The sequence below is a fragment of the Dendrobates tinctorius genome, unplaced genomic scaffold (genome assembly GCF_039654945.1).
Source record: "Dendrobates tinctorius isolate UK_male_01 unplaced genomic scaffold, ASM3965494v1 ptg000020l, whole genome shotgun sequence".
In the NCBI taxonomy this organism is placed as follows: Eukaryota; Metazoa; Chordata; class Amphibia; order Anura; family Dendrobatidae; genus Dendrobates; species Dendrobates tinctorius.
The window spans coordinates 1429197-1448097 of NW_027361688.1; the positions used below are offsets into that span (position 1 = coordinate 1429197).

At 48.8% G+C, this 18901-nt stretch overlaps 4 protein-coding genes and 1 pseudogene across 4 annotated transcripts; 2 read left to right on the forward strand and 3 right to left on the reverse strand.

Moving 5' to 3' along the window:
• Positions 1–350: 350 nt before the first annotated feature.
• Positions 351–722, reverse strand: LOC141083240 (histone H4). The gene has a single exon (XM_073567409.1). The coding sequence runs from the start codon at positions 711–713 to the stop codon at positions 402–404; it is 312 nt and encodes a 103-aa protein (XP_073423510.1). The 5' UTR covers positions 714–722; the 3' UTR covers positions 351–401.
• A 1018-nt stretch (positions 723–1740) lies between these two features.
• Positions 1741–2219, reverse strand: LOC141083238 (histone H2B 1.1-like). Its single transcript, XM_073567407.1, has one exon. The coding sequence runs from the start codon at positions 2169–2171 to the stop codon at positions 1791–1793; it is 381 nt and encodes a 126-aa protein (XP_073423508.1). The 5' UTR covers positions 2172–2219; the 3' UTR covers positions 1741–1790.
• Positions 2220–2375: 156 nt separating this feature from the next.
• LOC141083237 (histone H2A type 1) lies at positions 2376–2951 on the forward strand. Its single transcript, XM_073567406.1, has one exon. It carries the CDS (start codon positions 2502–2504, stop codon positions 2892–2894), a length of 393 nt encoding a protein of 130 aa, XP_073423507.1. The 5' UTR covers positions 2376–2501; the 3' UTR covers positions 2895–2951.
• A 2282-nt stretch (positions 2952–5233) lies between these two features.
• LOC141083236 (histone H3-like) lies at positions 5234–5758 on the reverse strand (annotated as a pseudogene).
• A 3733-nt stretch (positions 5759–9491) lies between these two features.
• On the forward strand, positions 9492–9954 carry LOC141083239 (histone H4). The gene has a single exon (XM_073567408.1). It carries the CDS (start codon positions 9592–9594, stop codon positions 9901–9903), a length of 312 nt encoding a protein of 103 aa, XP_073423509.1. The 5' UTR covers positions 9492–9591; the 3' UTR covers positions 9904–9954.
• The last annotated feature ends 8947 nt before the right edge of the window (positions 9955–18901 follow it).

The following is an 18901-nucleotide window of genomic DNA, read 5'->3' on the forward strand; positions in this document are numbered from 1 at the left end:
GAGGTATTTGCTAATATAGGATCTTGGAGATGGAACTACCCCTGTAATCACAGCTCCCAGCCTGACAAGAGCAGATCCACCGCCGCCATCCTGACACCACATGTTACAGAGAACAAAGAGCAGAAGAAACCATCAGCCCATGTGCACAGCCAATCAGCACTCGGTAGGGCTATGGCTCCGCCCACAGGCAGCTCCAGATTACTCCCCCCACACCCTCAGTGTTAACCCATTAGTGCCTGCAATGTATCCAGCTGCAGCAGCACAGGCTGCAATCATCCCAGCACAGGACTATCAGCAGCCCCTTCCCCCTCTCCCTCCCCAGGAGCTGTAGCTTCTCCTCAGAAGATGTGGGTGGCTCTTAAAAGAGCCTTTGGGTTGTCAGGATAGAGAAGAGAATACAATTAACCTCCGAAGCCGTAGAGAGTGCGGCCCTGGCGCTTGAGCGCGTACACCACGTCCATGGCGGTGACGGTCTTCCTCTTGGCATGCTCAGTGTAGGTGACGGCATCACGGATCACGTTCTCCAGGAAGACTTTCAGGACGCCGCGGGTCTCCTCATAGATGAGGCCGGAGATGCGCTTCACTCCTCCCCTGCGAGCGAGACGGCGGATGGCAGGCTTGGTGATGCCCTGGATGTTATCACGGAGAACCTTCCTGTGCCGCTTGGCGCCGCCCTTCCCCAGACCTTTCCCTCCTTTACCGCGACCAGACATCTTCCAGGTAGTCAGCAGAAATCTATGACTGAGGAGTGCACAGTCCGCCTTTATATAGTCTGTGAGCGGACCAGAAAGAGAACTGCAGCGATGACGCGTTTCCAGGGCAGGGATGGAAAGTAATTTGCATTATCAGCCCCGCCCCTTCCTCTGCTGATTGGCCAATCACAGAAATGTTAGTGATTTTGAATTTCCCGCTCATTCTTTTGTTCTTTTCCGCTTCTACAGGGATGACACTAACAATAGTCAGAAACCTGATTCCTCTCCCCGGTGACATCCTGCTCGGAGTAATTACAATGTGAGAGCCGGACCTACTATATTCTCTCCATCCATAGAGTAACGTATAACCGCCATATACTGCTGTATACCTGTAATATACCACTATATTTCTCCATGTAGTGCTATAAACCCCCATATTGTGCTTTATACCCTCCATATTGTGCTCTGCTCATTTATCTCAGTGACAGGTTCTGCTGCGATAAACAAGTGATCGGCTTCTCAATGACAATGTGAGATTCAGACCTAGAAATAGATCAATCTTTGGGATCTTATTGGCCAGGAGCCTCCACCAATCTGCGGAGCAAAGGGTGTGTAATATCAGAGGAACGTCAGTGAGAAAGTGCAGAGAGCTCTGATCAGAATGAGGACAAACTGCTGGAAACATCGCTGACTACAAAGAGCCAACAGCCCATCTCCACCTACTATCAGCAGAACAATGGACACCAGGCCCCAGCGCTCTGGGAGAGAACCGGATTCAATGAGAGAGGAGCAACCGATCATCTATGGCTGCCTGCACCTGCTCCTCCACTGTCAGACTATTCCTGATGTTCCCCATCATTCTACATCTCACTACAACCCTCATCTCCCTCTCCATTTTACTATCCTTTAATCCCCAACCTCTAATGCCAGATACATTAATCTGATCTCTTCCTCCAGCTAACACACGAGGTGTCAGTAAGTGCAGACATTCCCCAGGGAGAGGAGCGAGATACAGACACGCAGCCACAGCTCTGCTGTAGACGGGGTGGGTGGCTCTTAGAAGAGCCTTTGGGTTGTGGGTGCAGTGCACAGAGCAGATCACTTGGCGCTGGTGTACTTGGTGACGGCCTTGGTGCCCTCGGACACGGCGTGCTTGGCCAGCTCTCCGGGCAGCAGCAGGCGCACAGCGGTCTGGATCTCCCGGGAGGTGATGGTGGAGCGCTTGTTGTAGTGAGCCAGGCGGGAGGCTTCCCCTGCGATGCGCTCAAAGATGTCATTGACGAAGGAGTTCATGATGCCCATGGCCTTGGAGGAGATGCCGGTGTCGGGGTGGACCTGCTTCAGCACCTTGTACACATAGATGGCGTAGCTCTCCTTCCTGCTCTTCCTCCGCTTCTTTCCATCCTTCTTCTGAGTCTTGGTCACAGCTTTCTTGGAGCCCTTCTTGGCCGCTGGTGCAGACTTGGCAGGATCAGGCATGATGAGAGCAGAATGTTCTCTTCACTGGAGAGAGAATAATGATCCTGCTCCTCCCAGAGCGGCCGTATTTATAGACCGGCCATGCAAATGAGCAATGCTGTCAGATCGCTGTGCTATTGGGTGAGAAAGTCATGTGACCAATGTACAGGTAATGATCTCTGCCCACTGCAGCTCATTGGTGTTTCCACAAGTCTTGTTTCCATTGGTGACTTCAGATCCAGCCAATGGCAGGAGAGGAGGCGGGGCAGCAGCAGGTTATAAAAGGTGCAGGAGACTGCGCACTCCCCATACAAGAGCATTCTCTATCTGCTGATAACTGTGAGCGCAGTGATGTCTGGACGTGGCAAACAAGGAGGGAAGGTCCGTGCTAAAGCCAAGACCCGCTCATCCCGGGCAGGACTGCAGTTCCCGGTTGGTCGTGTGCACAGACTTCTCCGCAAGGGTAACTATGCTGAGCGGGTGGGCGCCGGGGCTCCGGTCTATCTGGCCGCTGTGCTGGAGTATCTGACTGCTGAGATCCTGGAATTAGCCGGTAATGCCGCCCGAGACAACAAGAAGACCCGCATCATCCCCCGACACCTGCAGCTGGCTGTGCGCAATGACGAGGAGCTGAACAGGCTGCTGGGTGGGGTCACCATCGCCCAGGGGGGCGTCCTGCCCAACATCCAGGCCGTGCTGCTGCCCAAGAAGACCGAGAGCAGCAAGTCCAGCAAGAGCAAGTGAGCGCTGTCACCGACCCCGTATCATCCACACAACCCAAAGGCTCTTCTAAGAGCCACCCACACCGTCCCCACAGGAGCTGACGCCGCTGATCTCTGGTGTGATCTGTTTTTTGAAAAAAAAAAAAAATTTATTGAAACTTTATTTTAAGATTTTTGTAGGAAAAGAGTAAATTTAGCCATTTTAAATTTTCCACTCATTTATAGATTGTCAACCAATATTCTATAATTTAAACTTTTGGTTAAACATTTTCATGTATATAATAAAGTGTAAAAGCTCACAAACTAACAGACCGATACAAAATAAAAAAGGGGGTATGATATAGAATGTTGTGATCTAGTTATATCCATCTCATAGAGGTCATATATTTACCATGACCCAAAAGCCGTCCCAAGGAAACCAAATTAGGTTAAATCTCTACAGTATTGTCATTAGGTGCTCCCTAGTACGCAAGATTCCTGATATCCTTGATGCGAGACTATAGATCTAGTGGGAAGGGGGAGAGGTTTGCTTCCAGTGGTGAGCAATAAACAGCCGGCTGCTGTCAGCATATGTAAAAGCAATCTAATGGATCTCTTAGATATGGACTCGGAAAAATTTAATAGGAATAGCTAAAGATCTAGAGGGACCTCTCCAAAAACGTGCTTAGTGGGGAGTTGGACTTTCACCCAAAATGGTTTAATCAAAGGGCAGTACCGAAAAGTAGAAGCTTTAGGTAGGGGGTGCCTGCAAGCAAAGTGGAGGAATAGATGAAGCAAAGATGAAGGATTTTGGACCGATTTTCTTTGTATGAATTAAAAGATGCAGTCTTAGCTACTTGGGTCCAAACATTTCTCCACTCCATCTTACATGTTCCTCCCATCTGAGCATATAAGTGTCTAGTTACAGCAGGGGTGGGGAACCTCAGGCCCCAGGGCCATTTACGGCCCCTGATAACCTTTTATCCGGCCCCCGGGCAGATTCTTAGGGACTGTAGTGCTTTGGCAGGGAGCTGTATTTTGACTGCAACCAGCTCCTTAATTTCTTCTTGCTCTGTGAGCATACACACGCAGTATTCACTCCTGAACAATGAAGGGCATGCAATGAAAGATTACGTCCTGACACCAGTGCCAGAGTCAGGATGTAATTTGTGGGCGGAGTTTGTACGGCCCCCCCGGCAGAAAAAAAGATTCCTCACCCCTGAGTTACAGAATCTGTGTCTGGAGTCTAACACATTGTAAATACTAAACCTTTTGTTGTTGAAGTATTGTTCCATGGTCTCTCGAAAGGAGTAGACGCCTGTAGACTGTGGAATAATTATAAGGCAAAGTGCCTAATCTTAATGTAGTGGAATAATGAAAGACAATGGAGAGAGAACTTTGTCCGCGAAGTTAAACCAGACTGAGTCCACACCCCTGTCATTGAGTGGCCTAGACTTGTAGGGAAATGCAGATGGAAAAGGAAGGAAGTAAGACTGGAGTTAGGTGATGAAAGATTGAAATTTTTTTGAGAAGATCCTCTATAAATTTCTAGCACGCATCAGTGGGCCTAATAGGTCTATTGAAGGACGACTGTGAGCCCCATTCCAGTTTAGGAAATTGGAGAATTAGGGAAACCAGAGAACCTGGGGGAGAACATACAAACTCCTTGCAGATGTTGTCCTTGGTGGGATTTGAACAGTGGGTCTCCTCAAAACATTCCAAAGCCATAGTGATATTTTTAGATTGTGAGCCCCATCGGGGACAGCGATGACAATGTCTGTAAAGCGCTGTGGAATTAACGGCGCTATATAAATAAGTAAAAAATTAATATTTAGTCGTCTACCTACATATAGAACTCTACACAGCAATGTAATGCGGTTTACCCCGATACACTACTGATTATATGGGTCCTAGCGCTGCCTGTTCTGCTGATGAAAGGCTGAGCTGTTAGCGCTCAATGCCCAGACCCACTTTTAGTACTGATGTTGCATTAACCCTTTTTGCTCCTGAGACTGATGGATGCGCATGTCTGTTATAGTGATGCGCGAACGTGCTCGAAAAATAGGTTAGAGTCCTAGCGGCTACATGTCTCACGCCTGTTAGGCAGTCCCTACATGTGTTCCAGCTGTATAACAGGTGTGAGACAAGTAGACCCATAGACTGGAACATATGTTTCAAGCACACTGAAGACACCGTTAGCACATGATCATGCTCCCGTAACGCCTTATCCGAGCACATTTGCTCATTACTTATAAACTAAGTTGTGATTTATTTCCATAAGGGAAACTCACTTAACTTGAGATAACCCATCGGCACATATTACCGCAAGGATCCGGTGCAGGATCCGGATAGTTTAGGCATTGGCTCCTTAGTGGGGGAATTTGGTGGCTCTGGGAAGAGCCTTTGTGTTGTCTTCAGTGCCCGGGGCGGATCTAAGCCCTCTCCCCACGGATCCTGCGAGCCAGCTGGATGTCTTTGGGCATGATAGTGACCCTCTTGGCGTGGATGGCACACAGGTTGGTGTCCTCGAACAGTCCCACCAGATAAGCCTCACTGGCCTCCTGCAGGGCCATCACCGCCGAGCTCTGGAAGCGCAGATCCGTCTTGAAGTCCTGGGCGATCTCCCTCACCAGGCGCTGGAAGGGAAGCTTACGGATTAGCAGCTCGGTGGACTTCTGGTAGCGGCGGATCTCCCGAAGAGCGACTGTTCCTGGGCGGTAGCGGTGCGGCTTCTTCACTCCGCCAGTGGCAGGCGCGCTCTTCCTGGCAGCCTTTGTGGCCAGCTGCTTGCGGGGAGCTTTCCCTCCGGTGGATTTACGGGCGGTCTGCTTAGTTCTGGCCATAACTCTGTAGAGATGTACACAGATGTGATGAGAGGAGCAACAAGAGCAGGGTCTTTATACTCATGGGATTGTTCTCATTGGTTTATGTGAATCACGCCCCTTACACTTCATTGGCTGTGTGCAACCAATCATTAAGCAGAAGAAGCTCAGCACAACTCCCAGTAATCTCGTTGTTCCCTCCTCCATGAAGTGCTGCTGGGTATCCGCAGTTCACACTGGTCACAGGCTGCCATAATGCAGGAGAGGGTCACATCATGTCTACACTGGTCACACAGCTCTGCCGGGACAAGGTGGTGGCAGTGAATGCTTTGTGGGAGGATGGGGCAGCTAAATCTTATTTCTCGGCAGGGACTTCTTGTCTTTAGCTATCTTCTTAGTCGGACTCTTCGTCATCTTCAGCTTCGGGGGTTATTTGGCTTCTCAGTGACTTTCTTGGATTTTTTCGGGCTCTTCCTGAGATTAGAGATTCGCCCACTTTCTTGCCTGCTGGTTTCTCAGGGTTGTCCGCATCCATTGTCAGCTTGAAGGATCTGGAGGCGCTGCTGCCCGTCAGCTGGAGCCCAGTGCCCTTGGTGACCGGAGGCTTGATGGTTCAGGCGGCTGTTACGCTTCTCTACATCCCATCCTTCAGGAGCCGGAGCCTTCTTCAGGGCAACTAGAGCTGCAGCGCTATGTATATATCCATTGTGTGCAGAGTATGGGGGGCAGTGTTCACATCTGGGGTCACAGGAAACACAACCTTTGATGATTAAGCTAAAATATCATATAACCCCAGAATCCCACTGCTATGTCATGTACCCCCATATAGTGCTGTGATCCTCAGTATTGTGCTATATACCCTCTGTATAGTTCTATACACAACATATAGTTCTGTATACATCCAGCGCAGCGCTTCATACCCTCCAAATTGTGCCGTATACATCCGTATAGAGCAGAAATCCTCCTTGTAGTGCTATAGACTGATGCTGATACTAAAATACTGCGGTTTTGTCCACTTACAGAGGAACGAAAATCCAGCGAGGCTGCAGGTGTGTACGATAACATCCACATTTATTATAGAAAAATAAACTAAAAGTGCCTGTCAGCTCCAGTGTGACTGAGACCGGCGCATCTCACCTCTCTGGCGCCTCACTCATGGGCACTTAGGTCTCGGTCACATTGGAGCGGCCATGGACTTCTAAAGGATCCTTGCTGCAACGTGGGTGAGTGGACGCTCCTTCCCCGTTCATGGTCTTATCCTCATGTCACCCCCCATGTGGTGCTGTATATCGCCATATAGTGTCACCCCCCATGTGCTGCTGTATATCGCCATATAGTGTCACCCCCCATGTGCTGCTGTATATCGCCATAGTGTCACCCCCCATGTGGTGCTGTATATCGCCATATAGTGTCACCCCCCATGTGGTGCTGTATATCGCCATATAGTGTCACCCATGTGGTTCTGTATGTCGCCATATAGTGTCACCCCCCATGTGGTTCTGTATGTCGTCATATAGTGTCACCCCCCCATGTGGTGCTGTATGTCGCCATATAGTGTCACCCCCCATGTGGTGCTGTATATCGCCATATAGTGTCACCCACCATGTGGTGCTGTATATCGCCATATAGTGTCACCCCCCCATGTGGTGCTGTATATCGCCATATAGTGTCACCCTCCCATGTGGTGCTGTATATCGCCATATAGTGTCACCCCCCCATGTGGTGCTGTATATCGCCATATAGTGCCACCCCCATGTGGTGCTGTATATCGCCATATAGTGTCACCCCCCATGTGGTGCTGTATATCGCCATATAGTGTCACCCCCATGTGGTGCTGTATGTCGCCATATAGTGTCACCCCCCATGTGGTGCTGTATATCGCCATATAGTGTCACTCCCCATGTGGTGCTGTATATCGGCATATAGTGCCACCCACATGTGGTGCTGTATATCTCCATATAGTGTCACCCCCCATGTGGTGCTGTATGTCGCCATATAGTGTCACCCCCCCATGTGGTGCTGTATATCGCCATATAGTGTCACCCCCCTATGTGGTGCTGTATATCGCCATATAGTGTCACCCCCCGTGTGGTGCTGTATATCGCCATATAGTGTCACCCCCCCATGTGGTGCTGTATATCGCCATATAGTGTCACCCCCCCATGTGGTGCTGTATATCGCCATATAGTGTCACCCCCCCATGTGATGCTGTATATCGCCATATAGTGTCACCCCCCCATGTGGTGCTGTATATCGCCATATAGTGTCACCCCCATATGGTGCTGTATGTCGCCATATAGTGTCACCCCCCATGTGGTGCTGTATATCGGCATATAGTGCCACCCACATGTGGTGCTGTATATCTCCATATAGTGTCACCCCCCATGTGGTGCTGTATGTCGCCATATAGTGTCACCCCCCCATGTGGTGCTGTATATCGCCATATAGTGTCACCCCCCTATGTGGTGCTGTATATCGCCATATAGTGTCACCCCCCGTGTGGTGCTGTATATCGCCATATAGTGTCACCCCCCCATGTGGTGCTGTATATCGCCATATAGTGTCACCCCCCCATGTGGTGCTGTATATCGCCATATAGTGTCACCCCCCCATGTGATGCTGTATATCGCCATATAGTGTCACCCCCCCATGTGGTGCTGTATATCGCCATATAGTGTCACCCCCCTATGTGGTGCTGTATATCGCCATATAGTGTCACCCCCGTGTGGTGCTGTATATCGCCATATAGTGTCACCCCCGTGTGGTGCTGTATATCGCCATATAGTGTCACCCTCCCATGTGGTGCTGTATATCGCCATATAGTGTCACCCCCCATGTGGCGCTGCATATCACCATAGTGTCACCCTCCCATGTGGCGCTGCATATCGCCATATAGTGTCACCCTCCCATGTGACGCTGTATATCTCCATATCCGACACTGGGGGGCGCTATTCACTTTCTCCACAGTGCTGTGAATTAGCGGCGCTGTGGTTTTAGCATAGTTAAATACCGCTGTTAAAAGGCGTTGGGGATTAAAGGATAGTAAAATGGAGATGGAGATGAGGGTTGTAGTGAGATGTAGAATGATGGGGAACATCAGGAATAGTCTGACAGTGGAGGAGCAGGTGCAGGCAGCCATAAATGATCGGTTGCTCCTCTCTCATTGAATCCGGTTCTCTCCCAGAGCGCTGGGGCCTGGTGTCCATTGTTCTGCTGATAGTAGGTGGAGATGGGCTGTTGGCTCTTTGTAGTCAGCGATGTTTCCAGCAGTTTGTCCTCATTCTGATCAGAGCTCTCTGCACTTTCTCACTGACGTTCCTCTGATATTACACACCCTTTGCTCTGCTGATTGGTGGAGGCTCCTGGCCAATAAGATCCCAAAGATCTATTTCTAGGTCTGAATCTCACATTGTCATTGAGAAGCCGATCACTTGTTTATCGCAGCAGAACCTGTCACTGAGATAAATGAGCAGAGCACAATATGGAGGGTATAAAGCACAATATGGGGGTTTATAGCACTACATGGAGAAATATAGTGGTATATTACAGGTATACAGCAGTATATGGCGGTTATACACTACTCTATGGATGGAGAGAATATAGCAGGTCCGGCTCTCGCATTGTAATTACTCCGAGCAGGATGTCACCGGGGAGAGGAATCAGGTTTCTGACTATTTTTAGTGTCATCCCTGTAGAAGCAGGAAAAGAACAAAACAATGAGCGGGAAATTCAAAATCACTAACATTTCTGTGATTGGCCAATCAGCAGAGGAAGGGGCGGGGCTGATAATGCAAATTACTTTCCATCCCTGCCCTGGAAACGCGTCATCGCTGCAGTTCTCTTTCTGGTCCGCTCACAGACTATATAAAGGCGGACTGTGCACTCCTCAGTCATAGATTTCTGCTGACTACCTGGAAGATGTCTGGTCGCGGTAAAGGAGGGAAAGGTCTGGGGAAGGGCGGCGCCAAGCGGCACAGGAAGGTTCTCCGTGATAACATCCAGGGCATCACCAAGCCTGCCATCCGCCGTCTCGCTCGCAGGGGAGGAGTGAAGCGCATCTCCGGCCTCATCTATGAGGAGACCCGCGGCGTCCTGAAAGTCTTCCTGGAGAACGTGATCCGTGACGCCGTCACCTACACCGAGCACGCCAAGAGGAAGACCGTCACCGCCATGGACGTGGTGTACGCGCTCAAGCGCCAGGGCCGCACTCTCTACGGCTTCGGAGGTTAATTGTATTCTCTTCTCTATCCTGACAACCCAAAGGCTCTTTTAAGAGCCACCCACATCTTCTGAGGAGAAGCTACAGCTCCTGGGGAGGGAGAGGGGGAAGGGGCTGCTGATAGTCCTGTGCTGGGATGACTGCAGCCTGTGCTGCTGCAGCTGGATACATTGCAGGCACTAATGGGTTAACACTGAGGGGGGGGAGTAATCTGGAGCTGCCTGTGGGCGGAGCCATAGCCCTACTGAGTGCTGATTGGCTGTGCACATGGGCTGATGGTTTCTTCTGCTCTTTCTTCTCTGTAACATGTGGTGTCAGGATGGCGGCGGTGGATCTGCTCTTGTCAGGCTGGGAGCTGTGATTACAGGGGTAGTTCCATCTCCAAGATCCTACATTAGCAAATACCTCAAATTAGAAATATAGTTCTTCTAATTTACTATTTCTCTTTCTTCGTGTGCATTTATTGCAGAACCTTAGGTATCCATGATTACCAACACTAGCAACTATGTAACATGGATACCTAAGGTCCTGCAATGATTGCACTTGAGGAAAGAGACAACAAATCCGAAAAACTATACTATATTTCTAATTTGAGGTATTTGCTATTATTATTCTACCTTCTCCATATTGGATAGTATCTTGGAGCTGGGAATACCCCTTTAAATATCTGGTAGTGGTGAGTGAACCATATATATGGGGTGATAGTTTATATTTTTAGGGGTTATACAGCACTACATGGAGGGTAAACTACATCATGTGTCAGTATACAGAGCTATGTGGCGGTATACTACGCTATCTGGGGCAGAACAGCATATCAGGATTATACAGCGCTATATGGGGGTAAACAGTACAATATGGGGGTGGAAAGCATAGAGGCATCAACAGCACAATCTGTGTATACAGCACTGGATGAACGGGATTGTGAAGGAAACCATGTTGTCTCCATCTTGTTCCCTGAAGTAGCCATGTACATGGACTTTTCTCCCTGCATCCCCCAAGCTTGAAGAACAAGTTCTGTCCTCTGTATTCCCACAGGCCACATCCATTGTGCTTGTCAGGACCACCCTGAATACCTGCAATTCTTCTGTTTACCTCTCTAGATAACCAGAAATTTACATTATGTGTATAATAATAGCAGTGTGATTAACAGAACTGAGAAGAAGCGGACTCCTCATAATAGCATTTATCTCCATATATACAGAGGCGCTGGGAGCCGCACACTCAGTTCCATATGCTGCTGTATACCCCCATATAGTGCTATATACCCTCCATATCCAGCTATATACCCCCATATAGTGCTATATACCCTCCATATGCTGCTGTATACCCCCATATAGTGCTATATACCCTCCATATCCTGCTGTATACCCCCATATAGTGCTATATACCCTCCATATGCTGCTGTATACCCCCATATAGTGCTATATACCCTCCATAACCTGCTGCATACCCCCATATAGTGCTATATACCCTCCATAACCTGTTGCATACCCCCATATAGTGCTATATACCCTCCATATCCTGCTGTATACCCCCATATAGCGCTATATACCCTCCATATGCTGCTGTATACCCCCATATAGTGCTATATACCCTCCATAACCTGTTGCATACCCCCATATAGTGCTATATACCCTCCATATCCTGCTGTATACCCCCATATAGTGCTATATACCCTCCATATGCTGCTGTATACCCCCATATAGTGCTATATACCCTCCATAACCTGCTGCATACCCCCATATAGTGCTATATACCCTCCATAACCTGTTGCATACCCCCATATAGTGCTATATACCCTCCATATCCTGCTGTATACCCCCATATAGCGCTATATACCTCCATATCCTTCTGTATACCCCCATATAGCGCTATATACCACCATATCCTGCTGTATACCCCCATATAGCGCTATATACCCTCCATATCCTGCTGTATACCCCCATATAGTGCTATATACCCTCCATATCCTGCTGTATACCCCCATATAGTGCTATATACTCTCCATATCCTGCTGTATACCCCTATATAGTGCTATATATATCTGTACTGTCACACACTTAACATTATGGCTGGTCCATACAATCAGGGCAACTGTTACCACCCACCTTTCGTATCTCCCTCTTTCCTCATAGACTGTAAGCTTGCGAGCAGGGCCCTCACTCCTCTTGGTATCTGTTATGATCTATGTGATTATTGTTATGCTGTAATGTCTATTGTCTGTACAAATCCCCTCCGAAATGTAAAGTGCTGCGGAATATGTCGGCGCTATAAAAATAAAATTTATTATTATTATATACCCTCCATATCCTGCTGTATACCCCCATATAGTGCTACCTACCCTCTGTATCCTGCTGTATACCCCCATATAGTGCTGTATACCCCCATATAGTGCTACATACCCTCCGTATCCTGCTGTATACCCCATATAGTGCTACATACCCTCCGTATCCTGCTGTATACCCCCATATAGTGCTACATACCCTCCGTATCCTGCTGTATACTCCCATATAGTGCTATATACCCTCCATATCCTGCTGTATACCCCCATATAGTGCTACCTACCCTCTGTATCCTGCTGTATACCCCCATATAGTGCTGTATACCCCCATATAGTGCTACATACCCTCCGTATCCTGCTGTATACCCCATATAGTGCTACATACCCTCCGTATCCTGCTGTATACCCCCATATAGTGCTACATACCCTCCGTATCCTGCTGTATACCCCCATATAGTGCTACATACCCTCCGTATCCTGCTGTATACTCCCATATAGTGCTATATACCCTCCATATCCTGCTGCATACCCCCATATAGTGCAACATACCCTCCATAGAGTTTAGGGTTAAATTTGTGGCTGAGGGAAGTCCTCCGGGCATGCGCAATGTAAAATGCGGATCTGGCCGCCCGAAAAATCATTGCATTGTCCGTCCAGTCATGTCGGCGGAGGACAACATTTTGGTGGATCCGCAAAAAAACGGTTCCATCGGCTAGCCATCCGTCAAGATCCGCCGGTAATGCAACTCGATGGGAAAAAAAACTGATCCGCCAAGCAAAATGGCGGATCCGGGTTTTTCTTGCAAAACGGCGGATTTTGACTGATGGTAACATACGGATGTGTGAAACAGGCCTAACCAGCAGATCACGGAAGGCAGAGGGCACTAGGACCCAGCGCCCCCATCTGGATTCCATATTCTGGATGTTACCCTATAAGTTGTGAGGCCAGAATATATTGGAATACGGATGTTATCTCTTTATACAGCAAGCCAATGGGAAAAAAACAGGTCCAGCGGTATCAGTCGCTGGATCCTTTTTTTTTCCAAAATTCGACGGATTGCGACTAATGGCAAAAAACGGATCTGTGAAAGGGGCCTGAGTCTGAAGCAATGGTTATCTTATATGATCCACAAAGACCAAGTGGGATTTGTCCCTTGAAGACAAGGTGGCGACAGCACCAGAAGGACAGTCAATCTCCTAGAAATAGTAAAAAAAATATCTGGAAAATCTACTGTCTTCCTGAGTTTGGACGCATTCTTCGGATCGGTGCGATTTCCAATGGTCGGATTCCATAGATCGACAAGTTATCACCTCCTTAACCCCTTAGCGACAGAGCCAGTTTGCAGCTTAATGACCGGGCCAATTTTTACAATTCTGACCACTGTCCCTTTATGAGGTTATAACTCTGGAACGCTTTAATGGATCCCGCTGATTCTGAGACTGTTTTTTCGTGACATATTGTACTTCATGTTAGTGGTAAAATTTCTTCGATAAGTCTTGTGTTTATAAAAAAAACAGAAATATGATGAAAATTTTGCAATTTTAAAACTTTAAATTTTTATGCCCTTAAATCAGAGAGAGGTGTCACAAAAATTTCTTAATAAGTAACATTTCCCACATGTCTACTTTACATCACCACAATTTTGGAAGCAACATTTTTTTTTTGTTATGAATTTATAAGGGTTAAAAGTTGACCAGCGATTTCTCATTTTTACAACAAAATTTACAAAACCATTTTTTTTAGGGACCACATCATATTTAAAGTCATTTTGAGGGGTGTACATGACAGAAAATACCCAAAAGTGGCACCATTCTAAAAACTAGACCCCTCAAGGTGCTCAAAACCACATTCAAGAAGTTAAGTAACCCTTTAAGTGCTTCACAGGAACTAAAGCAATGTGGAAGGAAAAAATTAACATTTAACGTTTTTTTTCAAAAAATTTACTTCAGAACCAATTTTTTTTATTTTCACAAATGTTAAAAGAGAAAATCAACCACAAAATTTGTTGTACAATTTCTCCTGAATACGCCGATACCCCATATGTGGGGGTAAACCACTTTTTGAGCACACGGCAGAGCTCGCAAGGGATGGAGCGCCGTTTGACTTTTTCAGTGCAGAATTGGCTGGAATTGAGATCGGATGCCAAGTTGCATTCGGAGAGCCCTTAATGTGCCTATACAGTGGAAACCTCCAACAAGTGACCCCATTTTGGAAACTAGACCCATTAAGGAACTTATCTAGATGTGTGGTGAGCACTTTGAACATTCAAGTGCTTCACAGAAGTTTATAACGTAGAGCCGTGAAAATAAGAAATCCATTTTTTTCCACAAAAATGATCTTTTCGCCTCCAAATTTTTATTTTTATAAGGGTAACAGGAGAAATCATACCCCACAGTTATTGTGCGATTTGTCCTGAGTACGCTGATACCCCTTATGTGGGGGGGGAACCACTGTTTGGGTGCAAGGGAGAGCTTGGAAGGGAAGGAGTGCCATTTTGGAATGCAGACTTTGATGGAATGGTCTGCGGGCATCATGTTGCTTTTGCAGAGCTCCCGATGGGCCTAAACAGTGGTAACCTCTAACAAGTGATCCCATTTTGGAAACTAGACCCATTAAGGGACTTATCTAGATGTGTTGTGAGCACTTTGAACCTTCAAGTGCTTCACAGAAGTTTATAACATAGAGCCGTGAAAATAAAAAATCCATTTTCTCTAGTCACCTTCCACGACAGCCACCTTGGAGGTTGTCTAATAGGGGACAGGAACACAAAGAGGTTAAATAACCCTCCCCTTCCTGTTACCTCAGTGTTTTTCCTGTCCCCTGTCGAGGCATGAAGAGGTCACAAGGGGCTGCCGTGGCCAGCGAGCGGAGCCCCTATGTACTCACCGAGCTGGGCAGCCGAGGTCGGGGGGTTTGCCTCTCCTCCATGGGCTGCTCCCGTCTCTACCGCGGTGTGACTCGGGACTTCTGCCGCCCCTCCCGCGCCCTCCGGGGTAAAGCGGGGCGGTATGGTGCCTGCCGGGGTCCTGCATAGCTCCCCGGCTTCCTCCTTCCTCCCAGCGCTGCATTGGAGCTGCGCGCGTCAGAGGGGGCGGGCAATCGACCGGAGGTAGCGGTGACGCACACTTCCGGTTCGCAACCTCCGGCGTCCTGTGAGGGGGAAACGCGCGCCGGCACCCAGGGGACCCGGGAAATGATTCCAATGGCGGCGGGGGTCGAGCGGTATCCTTCCCAGGGAAGGAGGAAGGAGCACCTAGCAAACGAACGCAGCAGCTCCAGGAAAGCGCAGTGTGTCTGTGGTGTGTGCAGACAAGGATGGTGAGAAACCCTCAACTGCAGCATCTGCGGAGCCCAGCGTTCCCCCTCCTACAGTGAGTAGCAGGGCCGGTCCCTTGCCTGTCAAATAGTTGGTGGCACAGGTCTGAGTAAGCCTTTTCTTCTTCTTGCAGGAAGACAAGGCCTCTGTCCCTAAACACCCCCGCAAGTATGGTATATGTGGTGCCAGGTTTCCTTCTGACTACAAAAAGAAGTTATGCCAACCTTGTACGCAAAATATCCTGCGTACCGAGCAACCCTCCCTGTTTGACAGCATAAAAACTCTCATTAGGCAGGAGGTTCAAACCTCCATAGCAGCCTAAACCCCGGTGTCCCAGGGCCCTGCCCCAAAAAAAGAGGAAAAGGACTCCTATAGAAGCCGACTCACACTCGGGAGAAGTCCGTTCCTCAGGATCGGAGGATATTTGGGAAAATGAGGGCTCCACGTCCGCCTCCAGTCATGATGCAAAAAAATACTATTTCTCCTCGGCGGATATGGAGGAGTCTCCAGGGTAAGAAATACCATGGGGTTGGAGGAGGAGGAGGTCAGGCTCTCAGTCCAGGATGAGATGCTTGGAGGGTTGAAACCCAGAGGTAGAAAGGGTTTCCCGGTTCATGAGGTTATACAGGACCTAATAGCTCAGGAGTGGTCCTCCCCCGAGATGGCACTTACGGTGCCTTCTGAGCTAAAAAAAAAATCGGTTTCCCCTAGAAGGTGATAGTTCTATTTGGGAGGTCCCTAAGATAGACGTCCAAGTGTCTGAGGTCACTAAGAAAACGTCCTTGCCCTTTGAGGATGCTTCCCAATTGAAAGATCCGATGGATCGCAAAATAGAAAGCCACCTTAAAAAGTCCTGGGAAGCTTCTACGAACCTGCTCAAGGCAAACATTGCTTCCACCTGCATAGCCAGATCTTTGTTTTTCTGGCTACGTACGTTGGAAGACCACCTATCGGGGGGTACCCCAAGAGAGGAAATCTTAGACTCCCTGTCAATCCTCCAGAACACAACAGGTTATTTAGCTTATGCTTCAGGAGAACCGGTACGGGTGGCAGCAAGGTCCCTAGTCCTTTCAAACTTGGCCTGGAGAGCCTTGTGGCTGAAGTCGTGGAGGGGCGACATCACCTCCAAGACGAAACTCTGCGCCATCCCCTTCCAGGGGCACCACGTGTTCGGGCCTGTCCTGGATGATATCCTTGAGAAGACTTCTGACAAGAATAAGTCACTGCCAGAACAGAAATCCACCAAAAGGTGTTTTTTTCGTCCCTCAACGGAACAGACCTCTCAGAAGGCATTCAGAGGGAAGGGCAAGACGGGTCGTTGGAGCTACCCGAAAGGGGGTAAAGGAAGAAACATCCTTGTGCCCCAACAGCAGCAGCCCCCGGAGAAGCAGTGACTCCTGGGTCGGGGGTCGACTCACACAGTTTCTTGCCCAATGGCAGGCCACGACTTCGAACCGGTGGGTTCTGCACACTACTCAATTTGGGCTGAAACTGGAGTTCGAGGACCCCCCCCCCGCATGCCCTAAGAATTACACCGGCACTGTCCCCAAGCCTGCAAAAAGTCCTGTTGCTTCAGATAGAACTTCTACGGGAAGGAGTGGTCTCGTATGTACCTCCACAAGAGGCAGGCAGAGGACATTACTCTCGCCTGTTCCTGATAAAGAAACCCTCAGGAAAGCACAGGCTCATAATAAACCTAAAGCCCCTGAACCACTTCATCAAGTACCGAAGGTTCAAGATGGAGTCAGTGAAATCAGCGATCCCTCTTATTGGACGAGGCTGGCAGATGGCTACAATACATCTAAGGGACGCGTATTACCACGTTCCCATTCATCCAGACCACCGGAAGTTCCTGAGGTTCGCGATCTCCCACGACCAAGGAATCAGCCACCTCCAATTCAATGCCCTGCCGTTTGGGGTATCCCCAGCACCAAGGGTGTTCACGAAGATCATGAAGGAAGCAGTCATCTCCATTTGGCTTCAGGGGATATGCATTGTGCCGTATCTAGACGATCTGCTGATCGTCGCCCCATCGGTAACCCGGCTGAACCAGGACTTATCAAGAACCCTACAGATACTCGAAACCCTAGGGTGGATACCGAATCTCCAGAAGTCGGCCCTCTATCCTTCCCTGAGGAAAAAATTCCTGGGGATCCTCTTGGATTAAGAAAAGAGGACGTCCTTTAATAGACCTTCGGCAGAGAATAATCCGGTTCAGAGACAAAAGGGCACCTACGCTGAGGGATGCCATGTCCATCCTGGGTTCCCTGACCGTGCATTCAGGCGGTATCCTGGGCACAAGCTCACACGCGAGTCCTCCAGTCATACGTCCTGATAAACACGAGGAAGCACCCAAACAACCTATCAAAGAGGGTTCCACTTCCAGGACATGTAAAATGGACCCTCTGGTGGTGGCTGAGCTACCGAAACCTGAGACGAAGAGTAAGCTGGGATCAGCTTCCTCAAAGAATATTATGTACCGATGCCAGTCTGAGAGGCTGGGGAGCCATGGTCGAGGATTCATACTTCCAGGGGCAGTGGCCCCAGAACATAAGATCCGGATCTTCAAACCTAAGGGAGTTGACGGCGGTGGAAGAGTCACTGAAGGCCGCATCAACCCTTGTCAAGAACCATCATGTTCGAATATACTCCGACAACGTGACCACGGTGGCATATCTCAGACACCAAGGGGGCACAAGGTACGCCAGTCTAAAGAAGGTAGCAGCAAGGATCTTCCTCTGGGCAGAGAAGCACCTGTTATCCATTTCTGCGGTACACTTGAAGGGGTTGGAAAGCATCCAGGCAGACTTCCTGAGCAGGAAGGACGTCCATCCAGGAGAATGGTGTCTAAACCAAGAGGTCTTCCAGGCTCTAGCCTCGAGATGGGGAGACCCAGAGGTCGACCTGTTTGCGAATATGCAAAATACAAAAGCAGCGACCTATTTCTCCCTCAGTCCCACGTACGGAGTCCAGGGGACGGATGCATTTGCCCATCCATGGGTCTTCAGACTGGCCTATGCCTTTCCACCAATCCCGATGCTGGCAAAAAAGTTACAAAAGATCAGAGCAGACGGAGTCAAGACAATCCGGGTGGCTCCCGTGTGGCCAGGACGAAGCTGGTACAGCGCTCTGTTGGACATGGCCCAGGAAGGTCCCTTGCTTCTACCCCAGAAGACCGACCTCCTTTTCCAGGGTCCATTACTACACCCGAACCCAACCAAGTTATATCTAGCAGCTTGGTTATTGAGGCCAACATTCCGAGGGCCAAAGGGTTGTCGAATTAGGTAATCCGGACCCTTCAAAAAAGTAGAAAGCCGGTAACAAATGCAATTTACGGCAAGTATGGAAAAAATTTTCCTCCTGGTGCCTTCCATCCTGCAGAAAGGGTTAGATCTAGGGCTTATTCCAAGTA